At 50.4% G+C, this 20,050-nt stretch overlaps 1 protein-coding gene across 11 annotated transcripts in view; it reads right to left on the bottom strand.

The window, feature by feature from the left end:
* Positions 1–783: 783 nt before the first annotated feature.
* Positions 784–20,050, bottom strand: part of SLC35H1 (solute carrier family 35 member H1) — a 34,954-nt gene continuing 15,687 nt past the window's right edge. For 2 of the 11 annotated variants that reach the window (XR_014573133.1, XM_083801922.1), the window contains 2 exons: positions 3,769–3,830; positions 1,979–2,893 (listed from right to left, as the gene is read on the bottom strand). Coding sequence is in view for 6 of the 11 variants with exons in the window: in XM_083801922.1 (XP_083658048.1) it covers positions 3,808–3,830 (23 nt within the window). In the remaining 5 variants the exon portion in view is untranslated. The other 9 variants (XR_014573131.1, XM_083801928.1, XM_083801923.1 and 6 more) reach the window with 8 other exon arrangements.

The raw sequence follows: 20,050 nt of genomic DNA, 5'->3' as shown, positions 1-20,050 counted from the left end.
CTGCAATCCAGGCATTTCTTTAATAAATAGCACTTGTGCTGGTTCTGTGATGTCTGTTTGGCTTCAAGCTTTCATCTCTGTCACTGGTTGTGCCCAGCATGAAGTGCTGTCACTCAGACTATAAAAATTAATGGTTGGAGCAGTTACTTGTATCAGTGACTCAGCATTTGCCCTGCTGGTCCAGTACCAGACTGTGGACTGAAGAAAGCCCAACAGCAAGAGTTTGGACCTGCTAGTGGACAGGCGGACAATGTGACTGAGATGTAATCTGGGGAGGGGGATCCACTGCTGTGGGGTGTGCTCACACAATATCCTTCTGCAGGCAGCGCAGGCACTCTATTCCAAGCTGTGTTTGCTCCTGAGATTTACAGCTGGATGCACAGCTCACCACCTGGGTGGAGTAACAGAGTGGATAACTGAAGCCATCCCCTAGATATGCAATATAACTAACCAGAGTAAAGAAAATGGAGGAAAGGCAGATGTCTGGGCTATGGGGTCTGGGCTACATACAAGGGTCCCAGCTAGATGCAAAGCTTAGAACAGGGCTATGTCAGAAGGAGCATGATACAATTTCCTCTTGTCATTCTCTCCCTAGTAAACAGAAATGCATGCATACACACACGTTCATACTTGTGCTCGTCCATGACCCTCATGCCAGCTGAGAGCAGACAGAAACAGGGCTCAAAGCAATTGTAATCTTCCCATACAGACAGTAGGAGAACTGTGGTGCAGTCACATGCAGTGAAAGCCAAAATTTGGCTGCAAAAAGCTGTGGAGAGTATGTAAGTTGGAAAATAGTAGTTGTTTATTTCTGGTACTAGAATGCTTTTTGGACTCACATCCCAGAAAGGCATGGCGATCTGACCACTTCTGGAATACACTGGTGCTGTAATGGCTGAGTCCAGCACCCTGAGGAATAACATGGTTGGGAGGGACCAGCAAAGCCCTTCTGCACCGCAGGGGAAGGGGCCTTCATCCAGCGGCTACATCTAGAAGGTGCAGCATCAGACCCACCTCTGCTCATCCTTCATCAAGTGTAGTCCCCTCTCATGCAAATCCCGTTGTCACCACCATCAGACCCACTGCCTTTAACAGATGACATCTGTGCATGTCCAGTCAGCCCACTGGCTTCCATCATCCCCCTGGTAGCCCTTGTTGTACCAAGTTCTCTTTAAACTTACGCTTTTCTTCTGCCATGTATTGTTCTTCTGTTGTCAGTAGCAGGCTTCTTTGTGTATCGTTTCATGATAAGCGTCTACAACTTTTCCAAAGTACAACTGCAGGAATCTGAACCTCCCGAAACACATGGTGCAAGCACATCACGTTGAGCTCCTCTGCTCACGCAATTACCAGGATCCAGAGAACGATCCTAACTTTCTAAAAACGTTAGTATTTCCAAATTGTGAAATTGTGTACATAACCAAATATTCACCTGCTTAGCTGTTGTATGCCTTCCTCTCCTTTTTCCACGGACACCATCCTACCAACCCACCTAACCCTTTGTCTTGAAGCTAACTGTTGGCATCTCTTGATTGTTTTCACCACTTCACAGGGTAAAGCCTATCATATGCTTTTACTGAAAGAGAGCCCTCCAGAGGCTGCAGCCTTTATGAACACAAATTCTGAATCACATTTTTCAGGCTTTTACAACGATATATTTTAAGGCTACATTTGTTGCAATTTGGGATTTTCCTGGGAAATACTTCTACTTTCTGTAGGTGCTCAATATCTGTTACCAGTGATGGCTTCTCCTCTCCAATGGGTCCTCCTCTGGGTGGGCAGAGGAGTTCTCTTATCCAGAAGGCTTCTGCTGTTGCAGCTTCTGTCTCTTATTCATCATATACTTGCCTTTCCTTTCATGCTGTATGTAGAATTTCAAAGATTATTCTGTGTTCACAATTCTGTCAGATCCTCAGCTCCATGGTTGTACTGCAGGTCCTCAATTCTGTCACATATGGATTGACTGCTTCTGCTTGCATGAAAAGGATGGGAAAGGTTAAACTGATTCATTGTTTTGTGGGATACACAACCACATTTTGTCATGTTTACATTTTCTCTTATACGTTCCTCTCCTCCTCTCATCCTAGGCGCAGAGACTGAGGCTTTCACGTTAGTGCTTCTTTCATCCACACTAATTGCTATTAAATGGATCTCAAACTGTTTGACAGTTTCTGTTCTCTACTGCATCCCAGCAGGGAAGAGTTTAACGCTGGACCCTGTGATATGCTTGTTAGTTCTTCCAAGAGCTCCTGGAAACCATGAAAGATCATACTTAAATTTTGTGAGCACCACCTTGCAAAAAGATGTGTATATCAGGAAAAGATTGCCTCCACAGTGGCTGCTACTGAACCAGCCTTGACAGACGTGACTTACCTTTCTGAACAGTAAACTACAGGAGGTTAAAAATAATTTTCCAGCATATCTTTCTGTGCCCCTTGTCTTGAGAACTAGCAACACTTGGCACTGTGCAAACACAGACCAGAGAGACCACTGATGGTCTGACATGTACCCTGGGATCCAGTGAGGGATGTCTCTTCTGCTTCCTTACCCTGTGGAGTTCAGGGCACACTGGAAGAGCCAAGCAAAGTTCTGCTCTGCACTCAGCAAACATAAACAATACACCCAAATGCTCTGCATCTCCACCTCTCAGTCCACTGCAAACACTTCCCTCCTCCACCCGTGCCTGGAGACAACAGCACGATGACCCTGGAGGTATATCTTTTCGCCCAGCAGCAGCTAGCCACCAAGTCAGTTCTCCAGCTCAAGTCCAGAAGCATAGGAAGATGTGCCAAGTGATCTTCTCAGAGTGAGCAAGAAGCCATTGGCTGGACAGTAGCTCCCACTGTCTCATACCACCTGGTTCTGCCATCAGTGCCACAGTGCTAGCGGTTTCCTGGCAGTGAAATAGAGACACGTGATTCAGGAGTCCCGCTTCCAAAAAGCAATGTCTGAGCAGTTCTGCAGTAGGGTAGGAAAGCACTGCCTCTTCCCCAGGATAGACTCCCCAAAGCCATTTCCCAGCAGCAGACACCACTTGAGACAAACCTTCTTTACAGTCTCTCTGTGACCACCACCAGCCCTGTCAAAGATCCCCAGGATCCTTTCTGAAATCCAAAGAGGAACTTTGCAGTAGCCCTCCTTCTCCCTGTCTTAAAAACAGCTTCTGCTTGCAGAGAGCTCTCTGAAGACCACTTGAGAAGGGTTTGCTGCCAAGCGTGAGTGCCTGTGGATGTGGCTCCCACCATCTTTGTCAGGGAAGAATTTTCATTTTCTGAAGGCCTTTCAGCTTTGGGTTTATGCTCTACTGTAAACTTGTTTACAGCAGGTCATGTTTGCCCATTGCCTTCTTCACTATGCTTCAGAGCTGCCAGGATACACACACTGGTCTGGAATTTAACCCCTCCTGGACCTGGGCTGCCAAGCAGGGTGCTGTGGTTCAGTCCACAGCACTCTATGGCCTTGCAACATTCTTCCAGTGCTGGTTCCGGGGAGCTGCCTCCCTGAAGAACAGCAGCCTGTACAAGCAGCTGGATGAAAACAAGCCTGCTGCCCTGTGGTGGCCTGGCAGCCTTAGCCTCCAGGCTCCAGGATCTGGGAAGGCCATGTCCAGGTAGGGCCAAGCAATGTTCAGTGTGGCTCCGTAGAGTATCCCTGAGATTGTCTTTGGAGCAACAGCAGCAGCTTGCACCACAGCCCTGGGACAGGTATGGGGGGGAGCAGGCTACACATACCACTTCCTTCCCTGAAACTTCAAATACATCATCAAACCTGAAATATTCACTTGTAATCCCTGGAGCTGGCAGCGGCTCAGAGAGGATCCAGTTCAGGTGCTAAGAAGGAAGAAAGAAAGAAAAAAAAAAGAAGAACCCATTAAATTAAAAAACCTCTGAGAGTCATAAGATGTAAAAATAAATTCAGGATGAGAGCCAGGCCAGGCCAGGGAGCCTGGGTGCAAGCATTGCACTGGCAGCTCTCTGAGCGTGAGGGGGCATTACAAAGGTGGGGAAAACTGGGGCTGAGGAAGGTGCTGGGCTTGGTGGGCCTGGGTGCTCAGCTCTGTCATCTCTTCTAATGCCTTGCAGTCCCTTGTCCTCTGTCTGTGGTGTGGATGGGGTGAGGAAAGAGCAAGAGACAGACACTGAGGGAGCAGAACTGGGCAAAGTGTCCAAACTCTTTGAAATAGCTGAAGAGCGGAGTTCTCAAAGTGGCAGAGTCATGGGACTGCCCTCTCCCTTGCCACAGCCAGATTCCTGGCACAGTCTCTCCAGAAAATGTGTTGGGGGGGCTGGGGGTGGTCCCCAAAGCCAAGGTGCAGAGCAGCTGTCACTGTGCCAGAAGCACCCAGCAGTGGGTGCTGTGGGCACCTGCTAGCTCAGCCCTTCCCAGAACCTCTGGGATAGCTTCAGGAGACGCAAGAGAAACCTCAGTGTCCTGGTGCAATCTCAGTGGCTCCACAGCCACAGAGTTTGAAAACACCCCAGGAAAGGTCTTCAGGGTCTTCAGTCTGGACTCCATTCAGGCAGAGGGGCAGCTTTCCCTTCACCTGCTGCCAGTGGCACAATGCAAACAGTTGTGGTCCAGACCGGAGAGCCCCCAGCATCTTGCCTTCCCTGGACCACCCTTGCTGTTCACAGACCTCTGGCTGCAATCTGCTTGCTCCAGAGTGCTACAGGAGTGAGGATAGTCAGAGAGCAGTGACACAGACACTGACCATGTCTGCCAGCAGAGCCTTGATCCCAGGTGTTTCCTGCCCTGGCAGACCTCTCAGAGAGGACTGTGCCTCATAGCAGTTGGGAGAAATTGTGGCCTTGGAATCTCAGCAGCTTTGTGCATCCTCTTGCTCCATCTCTCCACCCCCAGTGCTCTGAACCCAGACCCAGTCTGAGCTTTGTGTTTTCAGCCTCCTGCAACATAGGTCAAGCTGCCTGAGCTGACACAAATCCCAGGACTCCATACCAGCTCCCATCTGCATATCCAAGGTGAGAAGAGAGGCCACAGGCCCTCCTGGGGTTGCAACAAGCTGGCTTGGAGGGGTAAGGCTGACTCTGTCACTAACCAGCGTCACCTCACAGCCTTTTCTGCACCAAGACTTTACAGACAGCGCATCTGTACCTCCTGCCTCAGGAGCACCTGCGAGCGCTCCCTGGCACCTACAGGCAGTGTGGCTCACTCCTCAGAAGAGCAGCCAGATGGGAAGGGCTGTGTGAGCCCGATAACAGTTACTGCTTGGCTCCTCTCCCTGGCAGGCCTGCACGGGGCACACAAGTGCCAGCATCTGGGGCTCCAGAAAAAGGGGGGGGCAGGTACCCCAAGGCCAGCCTAGCATCTTTGTCCTTGAGAGTACCTACCACAGCTCCTCCTGCCAGAACCTCCCCAGGGAATGCTATGGCCGCAAATGCTCACCACCATGGCACGAGGGCAGATGGGATGTTCATACCCTCAGTGCGGTCAGATGCTCTACAGTTGCTGAGCCAGGCTCCCTGTGCCCGTGTAAGCACAGAACTGGGTGCTGCTGTACAGGCAGAAGCTGGCACCTCACCCCTGCCAAAGCTCAAGGAATTTGTCCCTGTCCCAAGGCAGAGTGAAGGACACAAAACGAGCAAGTCTGGCTGGCTCTGCACCACCCAGGGCAGTATGGCAGCCCAGGGTCAGGCAAGTGCTTTGCTTGCTCTGAGGTGCCAGCAGAGAAGCTGTGGGTACAAGAGGAAAACCAGGTGAGAGAGAAGAGTGGCCTGGCTGTTAATGGCAGTAATGCTGAAACTCACTATTAAACTGCCTGCTAAACTGATTTTTAGTTCTCTTTTCTCTGGAGATAGTTAAAACACAATGACGAGTAAGCTGCCCCACTTTTCTACACTGCAATCAATAACCCATCATCGCATCAAACTAGATCATATTCGGCACCTTCACCCAGCACATGGCAATTCCAATTCATTCACCCCCAAAAAGGCATCTCAACAAGTAAAGCAGCTCTGTGCTTCTTCACCTTATGAACCAACAAAGCACCAGAGCAAAGCCAGGGTGCTGAGCAGGCTGGGGCAAGTAAGCAAGTATGGAGGATTTTTCCTGGGTGTGGAATGGAGAGGAAGGCCTGGGAAAGGTCTCCTGCTGCTCAGGAACCTTGGAAGACACAGGTAGCAGGACAAGCAGGAAAGTCACGCACTCAGCTAAAGCGCGTGCCCCAGTCAGACTGTTCTCCCCACTCAAAGCAAGTGACTTGGTTATGCAGCAGCTCCATGCTGACATCCAGACCCCAGCAGAGCTCACCCATCTGCTGCAAATGTTGTAACAGCCCCCACCCCCCCGCCCCATTACACCCTTATAACCCCCTCCTTTGCCAGTTCTTTTTGACTTGAGGGTATGTAGCTCCCAGCACCCCATCCCACCCCAGCTGCTTGGTGCCGCAGAGCGAAGCCAGGCAAACAGCTCTTCAAGAACAAAGCCCTTTCCTGAGTGGGCTTGGCTGCCTTGCCTGCGACTAAATATTCAGAGGCACTGTGTGATAGCCCTTTGATCAGCAATTTATCTCTCCACGCCACAAGTTTCCTGGAGCCTGGCGTTTCCTCCCCATGCTCAGCCAGGCTCCCAGGAGCCTGGGAGACAGGTGTGAGGAATTAGCTATAGGGACTAATGCTCTGACAGGAACCGGCACCAAAAGCAGAGGACAGAATGTAATGTTTATTACACTCGAAGCAAAGCAAACATGTGGCCTACTTATGTATCTACAGAGAATTAATTGGGGAGCTCCACAAAGCAGCAGATTATAAATTAGAATCATTTTCACCAACTTCAGCCCATTCATCTTACTTCACACCAGGCCTGTCAGCTCAGCCTGACGTGGCCATGTGCAGCCCTGTCCCACAGGCTGCTGCCTGGTGGCAGAGGGGGGCTATCAACAGCCAGTCCCATGGGCACGGCATGCCTAATCCCACAGGAAGCATATAGGGTTGAGCTGAAGCACGGGCCTTGAATGGAAAGCAAAGTCAGAGCCTTGAAGGCAGCCCTAGAGGTGCTGAGTGCCACCAGCTCTCATCTGCAGGGGTATCCAGAGTACGCTGCTCCAGGAGCTGGCCCCAGGGCCAGCAGAGGCACCACTGCCTGTCCTGAGCTCCTCCATTCACCTTCACTCGCAGGCAGCCAGCGGAGGCAGCAGGAGTGGTGGGAGTCAGCAGGGCTGTGCATGCACATCCTCATCCTCCCCAACCTGGTTAGCATCAGCTCTGGTTAGACCAGGCTTTGGGGGTGTGACGTAACGGGCAACCTCAGGCTAAGGTCAGGTGCAGACCCCCTTTGCACAGCTTAGGGAGCCGCTCCTGGCGATATCATCCATGATGTGCCCGATCCCTACCCAGAGCTGCTGGGAGTGCAGTGCCCAAGGCACTGGGGGCCTTGGACTCACAGCTCATTGGGGCAGCAACTCATTCACAGTCAGGTTTCTGTGCCCAGAGCAGCAGCAGTCAGAAAGTGTCAAAGCAGCTTGTGTCTGAGGCACTCTAGCCCTTTACAGCCCAGGGCCTGGTAAGTGCCCCAGAGGCATTTCAGGGATTCTGGTCTGGGTCCAAAACAACCACTGTCCAAAAACAGCCACTGACCTCCAGATGGTGGGATCTTGCCAGCACATCACAAAGCAGGGGATTAGAATAACTCAGATGTGGCCTATAAATACTTACAGATTCCCAAGGGGTTAGCACACAAAATATCACATTGATGCTGGGATCATTTCTCTTCAAAAGGTCACTGGCTGCCTTGATGGAAGGAGCAGTAAAAGAGCCAGTGGAGAGGGATGGGCAACACCTGAAGAGCATGATCTGTTCCTGAAGGTGCAGTTTGGGGTCTGGCAAGCACAGACCACAGCCACTCCTGCCCTTCACAGTGATCAGAGGTGGACAGAATCAGAATTCTTCCTGACAGTCTCCCTGACTCCAACAATTTTCAGCTCAACAAACACCTGCCAATTTGTACTCAAGTCTTTTCCACAAAGCTACCCAAAAGCAGGATGCCTCAGGAGCTAGCGTGCTGCCAAGGGCTTCAGAGATACAGGTAACAGCCTTGCCTCTACTAACATGGCCAGATAAGCTCCTTCCCATGGCAGGGACTCATGTCAACCTGTTTTTAGCAGCTGTAGCAACTTACATTACATATGAGTCATCTGGTTCAGCAAGACCACAGGGGCCTGCACCATTAAGGGTGTGCAATCAGGACAGAGCCTCCCAAACACCCCAGCCTGGATGTGGCACGCCACGTGTACCAGCTCCCCTCGCACTGCGGCACCTAGCTCTGAGCGTGCAGGGATGCCCAGCATGCAGCCAGACGAGGAGCACCGGCCGCTGCCCGGCCCCATGCCAGAGCAGCCTCCCACCCCGTAATCGCTGCTCTCCACTTGTCAGCTGCAGCCCCCGCACTGTGCCTGTCTGACTGGTAATTTGTATCATTAAGTGAGAGTTCGTTCAAACAGCATTACTAATTAGTTCAGAAATACTATTAGCATTGCTAACGCATTCCAGACATTTTTATTAACGCATCCTGACACCAGTAAAAGCAGCACTGGGGCAGAGACCAGGATGGGGAAGCCAGGCCAAGGCCTGGACTGAGCCCAGCTCAGTTCTGCTAATGCTGAGCAGTGAAATGGCATTGTCTCTGCCCCAGCACTGCTGGCCCTGGTAGAGCAACCAGCAAATGTTGGACTAGGACAGATTTGTGTTCCTGTGTGTGCACAAGCACATGTGTGGTAGGGAATCACAATAACAGAAGCTACCCAGCAAGGGAATTTCAGGACAAAAGAGGAAACAGAAAGGAGCTGAGGCAGGGGGGTGGGGGCAATAAGAAAAAAAAAAAGGGGGATAAATTATTTACTGCAAGAAACAATTGTGAAGTTACTTACTCTGGCTCTGTGCATCCTAAATGGGGTTTGCGGCATTTCTCACATCTCCCTAGTGTGCTGAGTGATTTTTTACAATTGGATGCATGAGACTGGGGTAATCTTATAAAGGACTCCAGAAGATCAGTTTAGTATTGATCATGTGCTGAATTTAAAGGCTTTCTACATCCATCTGCTGCTGCTCTTCAGCTGGGACCTGGGTGCTCACTGGGTGCCTGCACCCCAGAGCCACGTCATTCAGCTGCACGCTGTGGCGGGGCTGGTGCACAGCACCATGGCAGGGGCAAGGTGTCATGCTGGAGACCAGGTTATGGGCCAGCAGAGTCACATGGCTGCTCCCCACTGAGCTTTTTGATGAAGTCCCTCCATGGACCAGTATGCTGTGTTTTTCTCATCACTGTAGACAGCTGGTTGTGGACTGTACTGGATTGTAGGGTCATCTAACAGGCGCAGCACCTGCTACAGACCAACAGAAAAATAGTGATGTGGTACAGAGAACCATTTGCATGGAGTAGGACCTAACAACACCACCCTGTACCTGGGTGACAGCACCTGGCACTGTCCCATAGGAGGTGACACTGCAGGACAGCCACAGCACCCATTCCTCTTTGGCAGTCCCTCACCAACTCTCATACAGGTGCTGCTAGGAGCTACTGCCTCCTGCACAGAGCAAACAGTTGGTCCTGGGCACAGACAAAGGAGCTCAGAGCATCTGGTGCATCTCTGGGTGCAGCAGACAGGGACTATAAACTGAACAACCCTTCCCTAGCAGGCAAAGGCCCCTGTGCACTCTTATCTGTCATGACGTGATCTGATTACGGCTGAAGCACAAAGAGCCCTATCATTGCCACACTGTGTCAGCAACAGCCTGGAAGAACTTCCAACTCTCAGCAGACAAGGTGATGAGAAAATGCACAGAGAGAAACAGATCAGAGGGAGGAACAGACATAGAGCAGGACCTCTGCCCATCTCTTGAGAGCAGCGTATCCTGGTGTTTGCCTTGGCCTCTGCAGGTGTGGGGCTGCAAAGGGTGGGTGGGACCTGACTCCAAAGACAACAGCCTGGCAGCAGGATAGTTTCTGTGACATGCTCACACATCTGACAGGAAGAGACAATCCTGGAATTATGGGACTATTAAATATATTGCATCAGGATGTGATTTTTTAAAAATAATATGCATATTGCAAGTTGTTACAAAGTCATGAAAATTGAGAGTCATGACGTCCAAAATGCAACCTGCTTTATGATGCTAAAATAATAACTTATGAAGTGATTGTTTTGCAAAATAAGTTAAATGTATGAGAACTCTACTGATTTCCTGAAAATGGGGATGAACAAGGTAGGAAAAAAATGACTCTTCCAGGTCCATATTTACTCAACAGAAGACTTATACTCAAATAACTCTTAGAGTAGGTCACTGGCATTCTCACAAAGGTTGAGTGGCTGAAAGCAAGGCTACAACATGAAGAGGCCCTCTTAATCAGCAGAGAGAGCAGAAAGGTATGGTCATGCTTTAAAACAGCAGGAGGTTCTTCAAAAATTCCCAGACAAAAATTTGAGTCCAAAAATCTGCTTTGCAAAGCTGTCAACTGTGGTGAAGTGGGGCTGAGCTGACACAGCTGCCCACAGGTGAAAAAGTGCTGAGAGGCAGCACTCTTGACACAGGGTGCTGTCCAGTGCAGAGCTCCATGCACTGTACCTGAGAGGTGCTTAAATGCAAATCTTAAATCCAGGCATTAATGAGGCATCCACTGCTTTTGGTGTTGTTGCTGCTGCTGTTGCTTTGTTTTCAATAGCTGCAGCTAAACATATAACCTTTGCGTTGATGGAATGACCCGAACATGTTCTTCCAGCCTTGTCAGCATAAGACCGTCTTGCAGCAAGCAAAGAAATGCCTTTCCTTTCAGCCTGGCAAATCAATACACAGTGTGACTGGCACAGTTGCAGGTGTCTCCTGTTCAGAACAGGTGGAAGGGTCTCAGAGGCAGGACACAAGCATTTGTCCACGTTGTCTAGTCTAACACAGAGGTGGGCACAAAACTCCACATCCTTGGCAAGCAGGAGAAGAGCAGCTCACAATGTGGAAAATACATAGTTGTTCCAGCGTGGAGGCTGGTTCTGGCAGTTGCTGCCCCAAGCCTGTGGCTCTGCTTGCAGCTGAGGCACTTACTTTGCATCCTAGGCTTTCAGATGGCAAAGAAGGAGTTACAGGAAGGAGCAGCAGAGTAATTGTGTGTTAATATGGTCCCATGTTTTTTATTACACTCAGAGTTTAAAATTGACAGCCTGGTACCAAAGGCCAGAAGTGCCACCTCTCAACTTGATGAAATCTGTGTAGCCCGTGGAAGGGGAAAACTGCAAGATTCATAAAGGTGTCCATAAAATTAACATTTGGATGAGAATGGGAGAACAGAGACCACAAACTGCAGCGGCAGACTGGCAAGTACTTGTCCCCCCTACACTTAGAGATCTTTCAGCTCAGCAGACATCGTTGCCTGGGTGCATTCTCCTGCACTGATGCTCAGCTGGGTGAGGCCTCGGAGCCACTCCATTGCCAGGAAGGAGCTGCCAAGAAACTTTATGGAGAAGGGGGCATTTTGGCACTGCCATGGGGTTGACGGCCAGCTCCAAGGGCGGCTGGAGCTGGTAGGTCTGACTGGGAGGCTCTCCTGCTGAAAAAGCACTGCATCATTGCTCTTTACACAACAAACACAAACATAAACCAGCAACATGTCTCGTTCACAAATACACAGGTTTGCTAAACACGCCAGTGTGCCAGGCTTCCTGTGAGCCTCGCAGCACAGCTGGAGCACTGCTTGGCCAACATTGTCCAAAGAGTAAACACCTGCACGCAGCTGCTTGCTGAGCTCCCTCTCCTCAACACGTGTCAGCAAGAGAGAACACCAATGGAGGAAAAAGGGCAGAGCATGGTGAAACAGCCACACTTGCCTTGCCAGGGCATGGTCCTAGACAGCCTTGCCTCAGTGTGTGAGGGAGCACCAGAGGCTCCTCTTCCCTCCTCAGGCTCACAGGAAGCCTGGCCATAGTGCAGGCAAGAGCACGCCACATCCCAGATCCCCTTGCGAGGTTTCTCCCTGGCCCCAGCAGTGGAAACATCTCACCGGAGATTGGCTTAGACCAGACAAGAAGGCTTAGCTCCTCTCTCTACCATCAGCTTTCTGTGCTGAGCAAGTACAAACACCAGCATGGCATTGGGAACTGGGGAACACACTTGTCCATGCATCATAGTCCAGTGAGCCCAAGATATATACTGCCCTGCCAGGAGCCACAAAGCAGGACCGCAGGCATACCCCACTGCCCGAGACCAAGACCCCCCCCTCACCTATCTCTTGCTGCCCCAGGGCTCCATCTCACCATCCAGGGCCTGAGAGCTGTCCCTCAGCACAGCAGAAATGCAGGACACCCAGCTTCCAGGGTACACACCAAGGTGACATGTCTGCCCACATGTCACAGTGCAGGCACACACCGAGGGGTAGAGTGAGGAAAGGACTGTGGACACTTGGGCCCTGTTCCTCCTCCACTGCTTGTGGAATCAGGGTCTCAGTACCTCTAGGCCTCCACCCTTCCTCCGCGCAGCAAGGTCTATGCTCCCACAGGACTGGGGACACCACAGACCTGCTGGGATGCCACCACGCTCAGGGCCACTTATCCAGACTGGTTGATCCTGAATTGCACAGCACACATATTTAGACACCGTGGCAAGTAATAACTGCATGCACTCAGCTGCATGCCGTGTGTACTCTGCTGCAGGCTCACACACCTGGCACACTGTCTCAACACCCAGTGTAAATGGAGCCGTTACTACCACTGCCTGCAGTATGACTGCTTTGCAATTAAAGCAATAAAATGTTTATACAGGAATAAATCTATGTTAATGAGGTGAGTCCTGCTACTGCCCTGACAGGCTCTAATACGAGACTAAGAACGTGTGGAAGGTGGCTTTCAAATGTGTACTGTTCCCAGAAAGTACCCAGGTTTGGGAAGGGGAGTGGGGACTCAAAGGGGAACAAGTTCAGGCAGGTAGTTGGTTGTGCACAGGAGCCACCAGATGTTTGATTTCCATCTGTTTTCCCCCACAAAGGGATTAGCAGGAGAGATCAGACTATTGTCAGGCTTGCCCATGCTTGGAAGTTGTTTGAGCTGTTTTCTTCCCTGGGAAGGGGACTGTACCTGGCTCAAAGAATTATGAAGAGCATATGCAATTTGGGCAGCAACGCTGCCACAGAATGGGGACATGCTGCACCTTGAAAGCCTGTCCAGAAAAGTCCTATGCTGAGGCTAGCAGCAGGGGTTATACAGGAGGAAATCCCCATGCGGGCCATCATCCTCACTCTCCTCTGTTCCTCAGAAACACCGCACTAATCCCTGTCGCCTGCCTACACAGGGAACCACAGAGACACAGAATCCAATTAGCTTGAAATCCTGCTCTGGCTCCCACACAGCATCTCCCTTCTAATAAAGCTGTGGAGCTGCAGAGATAAACGGTGCATTAGGATTCCAGTGGGGTATGGCATGCAAGGATAGCTTTGGAGCTGCAGCACCAGCCCAGAGAATGAGTGAAGTACCAGTGCAACTTTTCTAAGCATCTCTCCCTACCTGTTCCTCATACCAGCTCTTCCTCACTTGTCCCTCAGCTGAATTCAGGTACATGAGGTGAAAGCTGAGGACAGGGGCTAAAGCCAGCAGGTCTCCAGGCTGGCTTACTTACCAAGAGGCTTTCTCAGGGTGAGGAAAACCTCCTGAGGGCTGAAGTCTCAAAGTCTCTTGGCTGCAGGGGATGGCCAAGGTGGCATGAAGGACAATGCCAAAGCCCATCTCCTCAATGCTGCAACCCCCCAGGGCATCCCTGTGTCCAGAGGTCCCCACAGCACCAACAGGATACAGGTGGCCCTCAGCTAACCTGTCCCTCCTCCACCAGGGGCTGGCTCCGTGGGGCTTGGGAGCCACTTCAGGCTGGCTCTTGAGATCAGTCTGAGGCACAAAGCATGTCCCACCCCCACAGAGACAACAAGGAAAGGGACTGAAACAGATAATCTGCCCCTGGACAGCCTCTATACCATGGCCAAGCAGGGTCCAAGGAGTAACTGCTGCTGGCCCTGTGCTACAGCCTGCTCTGCCTGCAGTAACTAGTCTCCCGTACCTGACGCTACCACGCCTGCTGCACTCACACTCTCCCTTGCACCCGCAATAAATTACCTGCTTTGCATTTTGCAGCAACAACTTAACAGTATTAATTTATTGTGTCCTGTCTTTAACAAACACCATTATCATATCACCACCCAGGATTATGCAAATCCTGAGAAAGGAATTATTTCTCTCCCCAAAGTCACCTTGATTTATCAGTTTTAGCCCAAAATGAAATAGATGTACTCTAACAGTTGCTAAACACATGACCACACACAAGGGGCTGTGACAGCCCCAGAGGGTAAAATGCACATCCAGGTCAGCTGGGTGACCCTTTGCATCCACAGGTGACGCAGGGACAGCCCTATGCTTGTCCCTGCCTTGACTGCCCCTGAGCTGGAGTGCAGATGGACCTGCACCCTCACAAACATGGCCCTGGACCAAGAGCAGGGCAAACATCCCCCTTCACAAAATACTCGTGGGAAAAACTCCACAGCTCCACTCCCTGGGGCCGTGGGGCAGGTCTACAGCTATGCAGAAGCATGTGGGGCTGAAAACAATAAAACTTACCTAAACTGTGTTAAGGATTGCTCTGTGGCTGCCACTGGGCTGCTCCCATCCCTGCCCCCACATAAGGTTGAACACGTGTCATGTAACAAAACTGGTGAGTCTTCCCATGCAAGTGTGGATGCTGCTAGGGATCAATGAACAATCCTGCATCTCACTCCAGGAATTAGCTCTTTAATAGGGTCCTCAAATAACAAAATACACTTGTCCCTAATTTCCTTTGCTGCAGAAAGATTGAGGCTCCCCACCCCTCTGATGTGACTAGGCCTGGCTGCAGCTGTCCCTGGGCATGTACGGAAGCACTTGTATGATACGGGTAACATTTTTCCCGTTATTTGTCAGCAATTTAAGTAAGTCCTTCAGCAGAGAGCAAATACCAGTACCCTAATAAGGTGGAAGGACTTCAGCTCTTTCTCAGGGCAGACAGCAAGCTCTACAGCCTGCTCTTGCAAGAGGAACCAGACCCTTGGCTAGGGCTTTGCCCTGATGGTCAGCAATTACTTTACATACTCCAGCTTAGTGCAGAGGGGCTACTCAAAGAGGGCAGTTTTGCTTCAGGCTTCATCAACCACAGATGGTAGCAAAAACCAAACAACCCTCCATAATACTTTTGTACTAGTATTTTTCGTTTGCAAACTCAGCACATTGTGGCAGACAAAGAAACAAGGGTAGCAACCATACCTAGGCAGAGCACCATGACTGCTGGTTGGTTCACTGAAAAGCCAGCAGCATGTGTATGCATAGCACCTCTCATGCTTACAGTTCACACATAACTCTAACACAGATGGGAAATTCCTCAAAAAAAAGCCTGTACTGTGACAGAGACAAAGATGAGATCAGGCACTGGTAAGCTATGGTCAAATACAGCTCAGGAAAATGGAATTATCCCCAAACCAAACCCTGGAAACAAAAATCTTAAAAGAAATGCCTAGCACTGTGCCTGGACACTTACAGCCAGCACACCCGCATCCCTCAGCTGCAGCCTGCAGTTCTCACAGTGAGAAAGTGTCCAATCTGCATTCAGCTTAACCTGCTCCAGGCCAGGGGGGCAATTAACTGCCACACTCCGTGGGGACACCTGAGACCAGCACAGAGCTGTGTACAGGCCAGCTGGTGGCGTGGGATGCTTCATACCACAAACAGACACGTGGCAATGAGGAAATGGTAAGAGCCACCTTGGCCATCCCAATACATAGCCTGAGTGCCGATGGGAAAGCCATGCCTCCACCTGGCACAGCAAAGACCTGGAATTCAGGCTGCTCCTTGTCTCACAGGAAGTCAGTCTCTTTCCTGCTCCAATGTGTTCAACCTGTTTTGTCCCCAATCTGTTCCAGCTGCTCTCATCTTTCCCTCTGTCAAGCCCCTCCTACACCCTGGCTCCTCTTCACCACCTCTCGTTTCTAGTTGTGCCCGTTGTCTTCTGATCATTTCAAGCCTCCACTCATGCTGCCCTGTGACAGGCTCTGCCAGGCCACCAGTCCTTGCAGGGTCAGAAGGAAGCTTAGAAAGAGGGTCTACATCTTCCTGGCCTTTAGAGACCAGAGGATGAATCCTCACAGATGCAGCCAGTCCTACCCACCTTCCAGCTGTGGCACTGTCTCTCCCCATAGACATGACCCACTCATAGACAGCCCCTGCTCTGCTGAGCATGGGGACAAGGGAGACCAGAGGCAGGGAAGGTGAGCACAAAGCTACAGCACAGGAGGGATGCAATAGCAGAGAGAGAAACAGGGAAGCCAATTCAATTTTCAAAGGCTGTCCCACCAATTCAGCTCAGAGGGACGATAAGAAACCCATTTCCAGCGATAGGCACCCTAATCCCCAGCCATCCTGGATTTCCATTTCCGAGAGGTGCTGTTTCCAACAGGGAGGCATTTTCCCATCTAAGTTTGCTAGAAGAGACAGGACTGGATTAAATACCAATTTTCCCAGCACTATTTAACTCTTTCTGTGCCTACTCTTGCCACTTTTGCAAGCACTGTGGGTACATGGCAGCAGAACAGCTGCTGCAGACACCCAGAGCAGACGAACAGAGCTGGGGGCCTCTCACAGTCTTTTCCCAGAGGGCTGCAGCTTGCAGAGAGAGATAAGAGGGCAAAGGGGAAGAACTGAAATGCATTGGCAGTGTGAATTTAGATATGGAATTTTTTATTGCTCGAGACAGGACTCTCAGACACAACTGTGGGACAAAAGTCACATAGGAAAGCCTACATCCAGCGTTAAAACCATGAGACAGGCCCAAAGTATTGCACAACTAACTTAAAACTACAATTGCAAGAACACAAGCACGTGGAGGGAGAAGGAAGCAAACCATGCAGTGAAGGCCATGCCCCTCAAATGCCCACCGTGTACCCCACATCTTTTCAGCCTAAGCACTGTGGTGCAGGTGCAGCCTTTGACTTGAGATTACTGAGAACAGTGAGCACAAGGACAAAAGCACCACAGATGCAGCAAACAAAAGGGTACATTGGCTGAACAAGGACTAACTGGCATAGCAACGCATACAGATCTCACTGTCTTGAAGAGAACCATTCACAACACTGGGCAATGGCTGCAGTTTCAAACATGTTGTGTCTTCCCTCATCACTGTATGCTGGAGCTGCTCAGGGATAGCCTCCCCCAGGACAGTTGACATGTGTTTCCAACAGTCCTGGATTTTACTATTAGAAATGGCTAGCTTACAGGAGCCTTACCTCCACCATGAAGGACTTCTCTGCCACCTGCAAGACACTAGGCTGCTCCATTCTGTAGATGCCAGAACAGTTTTTCCCCAGGTGCCTGCAACCAGTAGCCCTCTGTGCTTCTATCACCCAGCCCAGCACTCTTCCTCTGCCATCCTCTCCTGAGACTCTCCACCCGTCCTTCTTTTCTGACATTAGGGCTCCTACCCACAATCTGAATCAGTCCCTCATAAGCAGCTGCAGGGCATGAGGCTCCCAGCCCTGCCTCTGCAGCACAACCAATTGTCCTGGGCTTGGCACCCCACGTAGCAGCTCTCTCTCCTCTCCCTGACATCAAGCGCAAAAATGTTCCCGCAGTACAGGAATAAAGACTGGATGTTCTGATTCAGCCTCTACAAAACCCTCCTTTGACCCATTATGAACTGAACCATGGAAAGGGAAGCCCCGGACAGCTGTTGCCTCACAACCTAACAAGGCCTCCAGTGCAAGGCTTGCCAAAGGGAGCACAGTCACTGTAACGGAGCTCTCCTATCCCTCTGCATGGCTCGACCACCAGTCACCCCTGTCCATTCATCATCCACTAAACAAATGGAAATTGAAGGACTCATGGCTCTAAAACACAGAAAACAATTCCCATTGCATTTTAAAGGTGTAATTTATTGGATCAGAAATGATGAATGGCAACACAAGGTGGCTGGGCCCAGTGCACAGGGAAGTGCTGATGCAGCGGGAGCCAAAGGAGATGTACAGCTGAGGGGAGACCCTGGGAAAGCTCCCAGGATCAGTGTTGTGTGGGGCTGAAGGAACAACACTATCTACGTGGACCAATTCCCTCTCCCACTTTCACCATTCGATATAAAATTTGTAGTAGAAGCTTCTGTAAGAAGCATCCACACAAGAAAGAGTAGAGTTAAGCCCTGTGCAAGCTATGCCTGTTCTCTGTACTCCTGAAATACACACAGTTACGCTTCCCATGCAGCCCTTGCTGGTGCCACTGCAGATCCAAGGTACAAGCAAGAAACACCAAAACCACTTCAGCCCTTGGGGGAAGAGGAGCACCTGGTGGAAAGACAGAGTAAACATGAGCATTACCGCTCCTCCCCCATGTAATCTCCTAGCTCTGGAGAGTTTGAGCTGTATTCATCAGTAATTTAAACCAGGCTCTTTAACACAGGTGGCCATTACTGCCTATTAATGCAAGCAGCTCTGATAGATAAAGCAATCACCCAGCCCTGCTAGACAGAGAAGCATAAGAGCAAACAAGATGGTAGGGATACCCATGCTACTGTGGGTTTTGTAGGACAGCTCCGTGTCCCAGCAAACTCTCTTGCAGTGCTAGACAGAATGAGTTCTTGCACTTATGCCCTCTAGCTGCATAACTCACTGCATTTCTCACCTTCCTTGTTTTCTACATTCAGTTTCTCCGCCCTTCCTGGTAAGCTGCCTTTTCTTCCTTTTCTCTGCTTAAAGCTCCCCTGTTTGCTTTTCTGTGGAAGATATAGCAGCTGGGAAGGTGGCTGATCCACCTTCCCAACTGAAGGTAGCTTACTGATGATGGAAACAATGGTACATGCAATTCCCAGCAAAAGCTCACTGCTCCTTGGTCTTTTATTCTCCAGCAACTGCCAACCCGGAGGGACAGCACTTTGGGAGAACCTCAGTGGGTATTGACAAGAGGACTGGCCCACGTGGGCCAACATCAAATAGAGGGGAAATTAGTCATTCATGGAACCAGGGAGTCTTTTTTGCTCTACACAGAGCACCCTTTGTCCCCTGTTCACGCCCTCAATAGGGCAAGTGCTGGTAGCAAGCTCTGAGGTGTGGACAGGGAGCAGTGAGTGGGAGGAGGCTGGCAAGGTTCCCCCCTAGATGGTACTGTCAGTCAGTTCTGGAGCCCACATCTCTAAAGGGATTTTGAAAAAAAACATAGGATATGCAGAAGAATGACAAATGTGATTTGGAGGCTGGAGAAAACACTTGCCAGGGACAGAATGAAAGAGTTCAGTCTGTTATCTCACCAAAAAGGGAGCCAGAGAGGTGATTTGATTCTAAGCAGTTCATAGAGAGAAAATACTTGGTGTGAAAGAGCTCTTTAAGTTGGTGAAGAAAAAGGCTGGAGCCTGTAGTCAAGCAAGTGCAAATAGGAAACGCGGCACTGGGCCACGCTACCAGGGAAGTGCCATCTGCTCTGCCTCCTAGCATACTCTATCCTGTCACGGAAAATACATCAACTGAGAGATACTGGGTTCATTACAGGCAAAACAGGATAATGACATTTCTCACTTGGAGATACACAGGGGCCACAGATATCTGAATAGTCACTTCAGGCCTTAAAAATCTATGAAACCAAGGGCAAAAGCAACAGATGGCACTGCGTAAGGAGACATCCCTGACACCTGCAGAAAACAGGGAGCTTCCCTACATGATGTCCCCATGTGACTGGACTGGAGGAGGGACAACCCCAGGCATCCCAGGTCTTCAAGCAGCCACTGGTCTCATCTGACAGGTGGGGATGGACCTAGGAATGTCAGCGCTTCCTAGTTTGGGCCCACCTCTGCCCAAACCCACAACAGTGCTAACACATGGGATGGCTACTGGGATGGCCAGGGTCACCCCTGGCCGTAGCAATGTTTCCTTTCCCTCTGAGGCTGGTGCAAGGAGAGGTATCAAGAACATTCCCCCCAGGCCGTCTCCCCACATGTGCTCCTTTCTTATTGCGCTGTTCCTGCTGCCCACACCAAATCCCATCAGACTGCCAGTGCATAACTGCCTATCGTGG

The sequence above is a fragment of the Anser anser genome (genome assembly GCF_964211835.1).
Source record: "Anser anser genome assembly, chromosome: 16".
Lineage (NCBI taxonomy): Eukaryota > Metazoa > Chordata > Aves > Anseriformes > Anatidae > Anser > Anser anser.
Note: the sequence above shows the minus strand (reverse complement) of the source record. Positions and strands in the feature narration are given on the sequence as shown.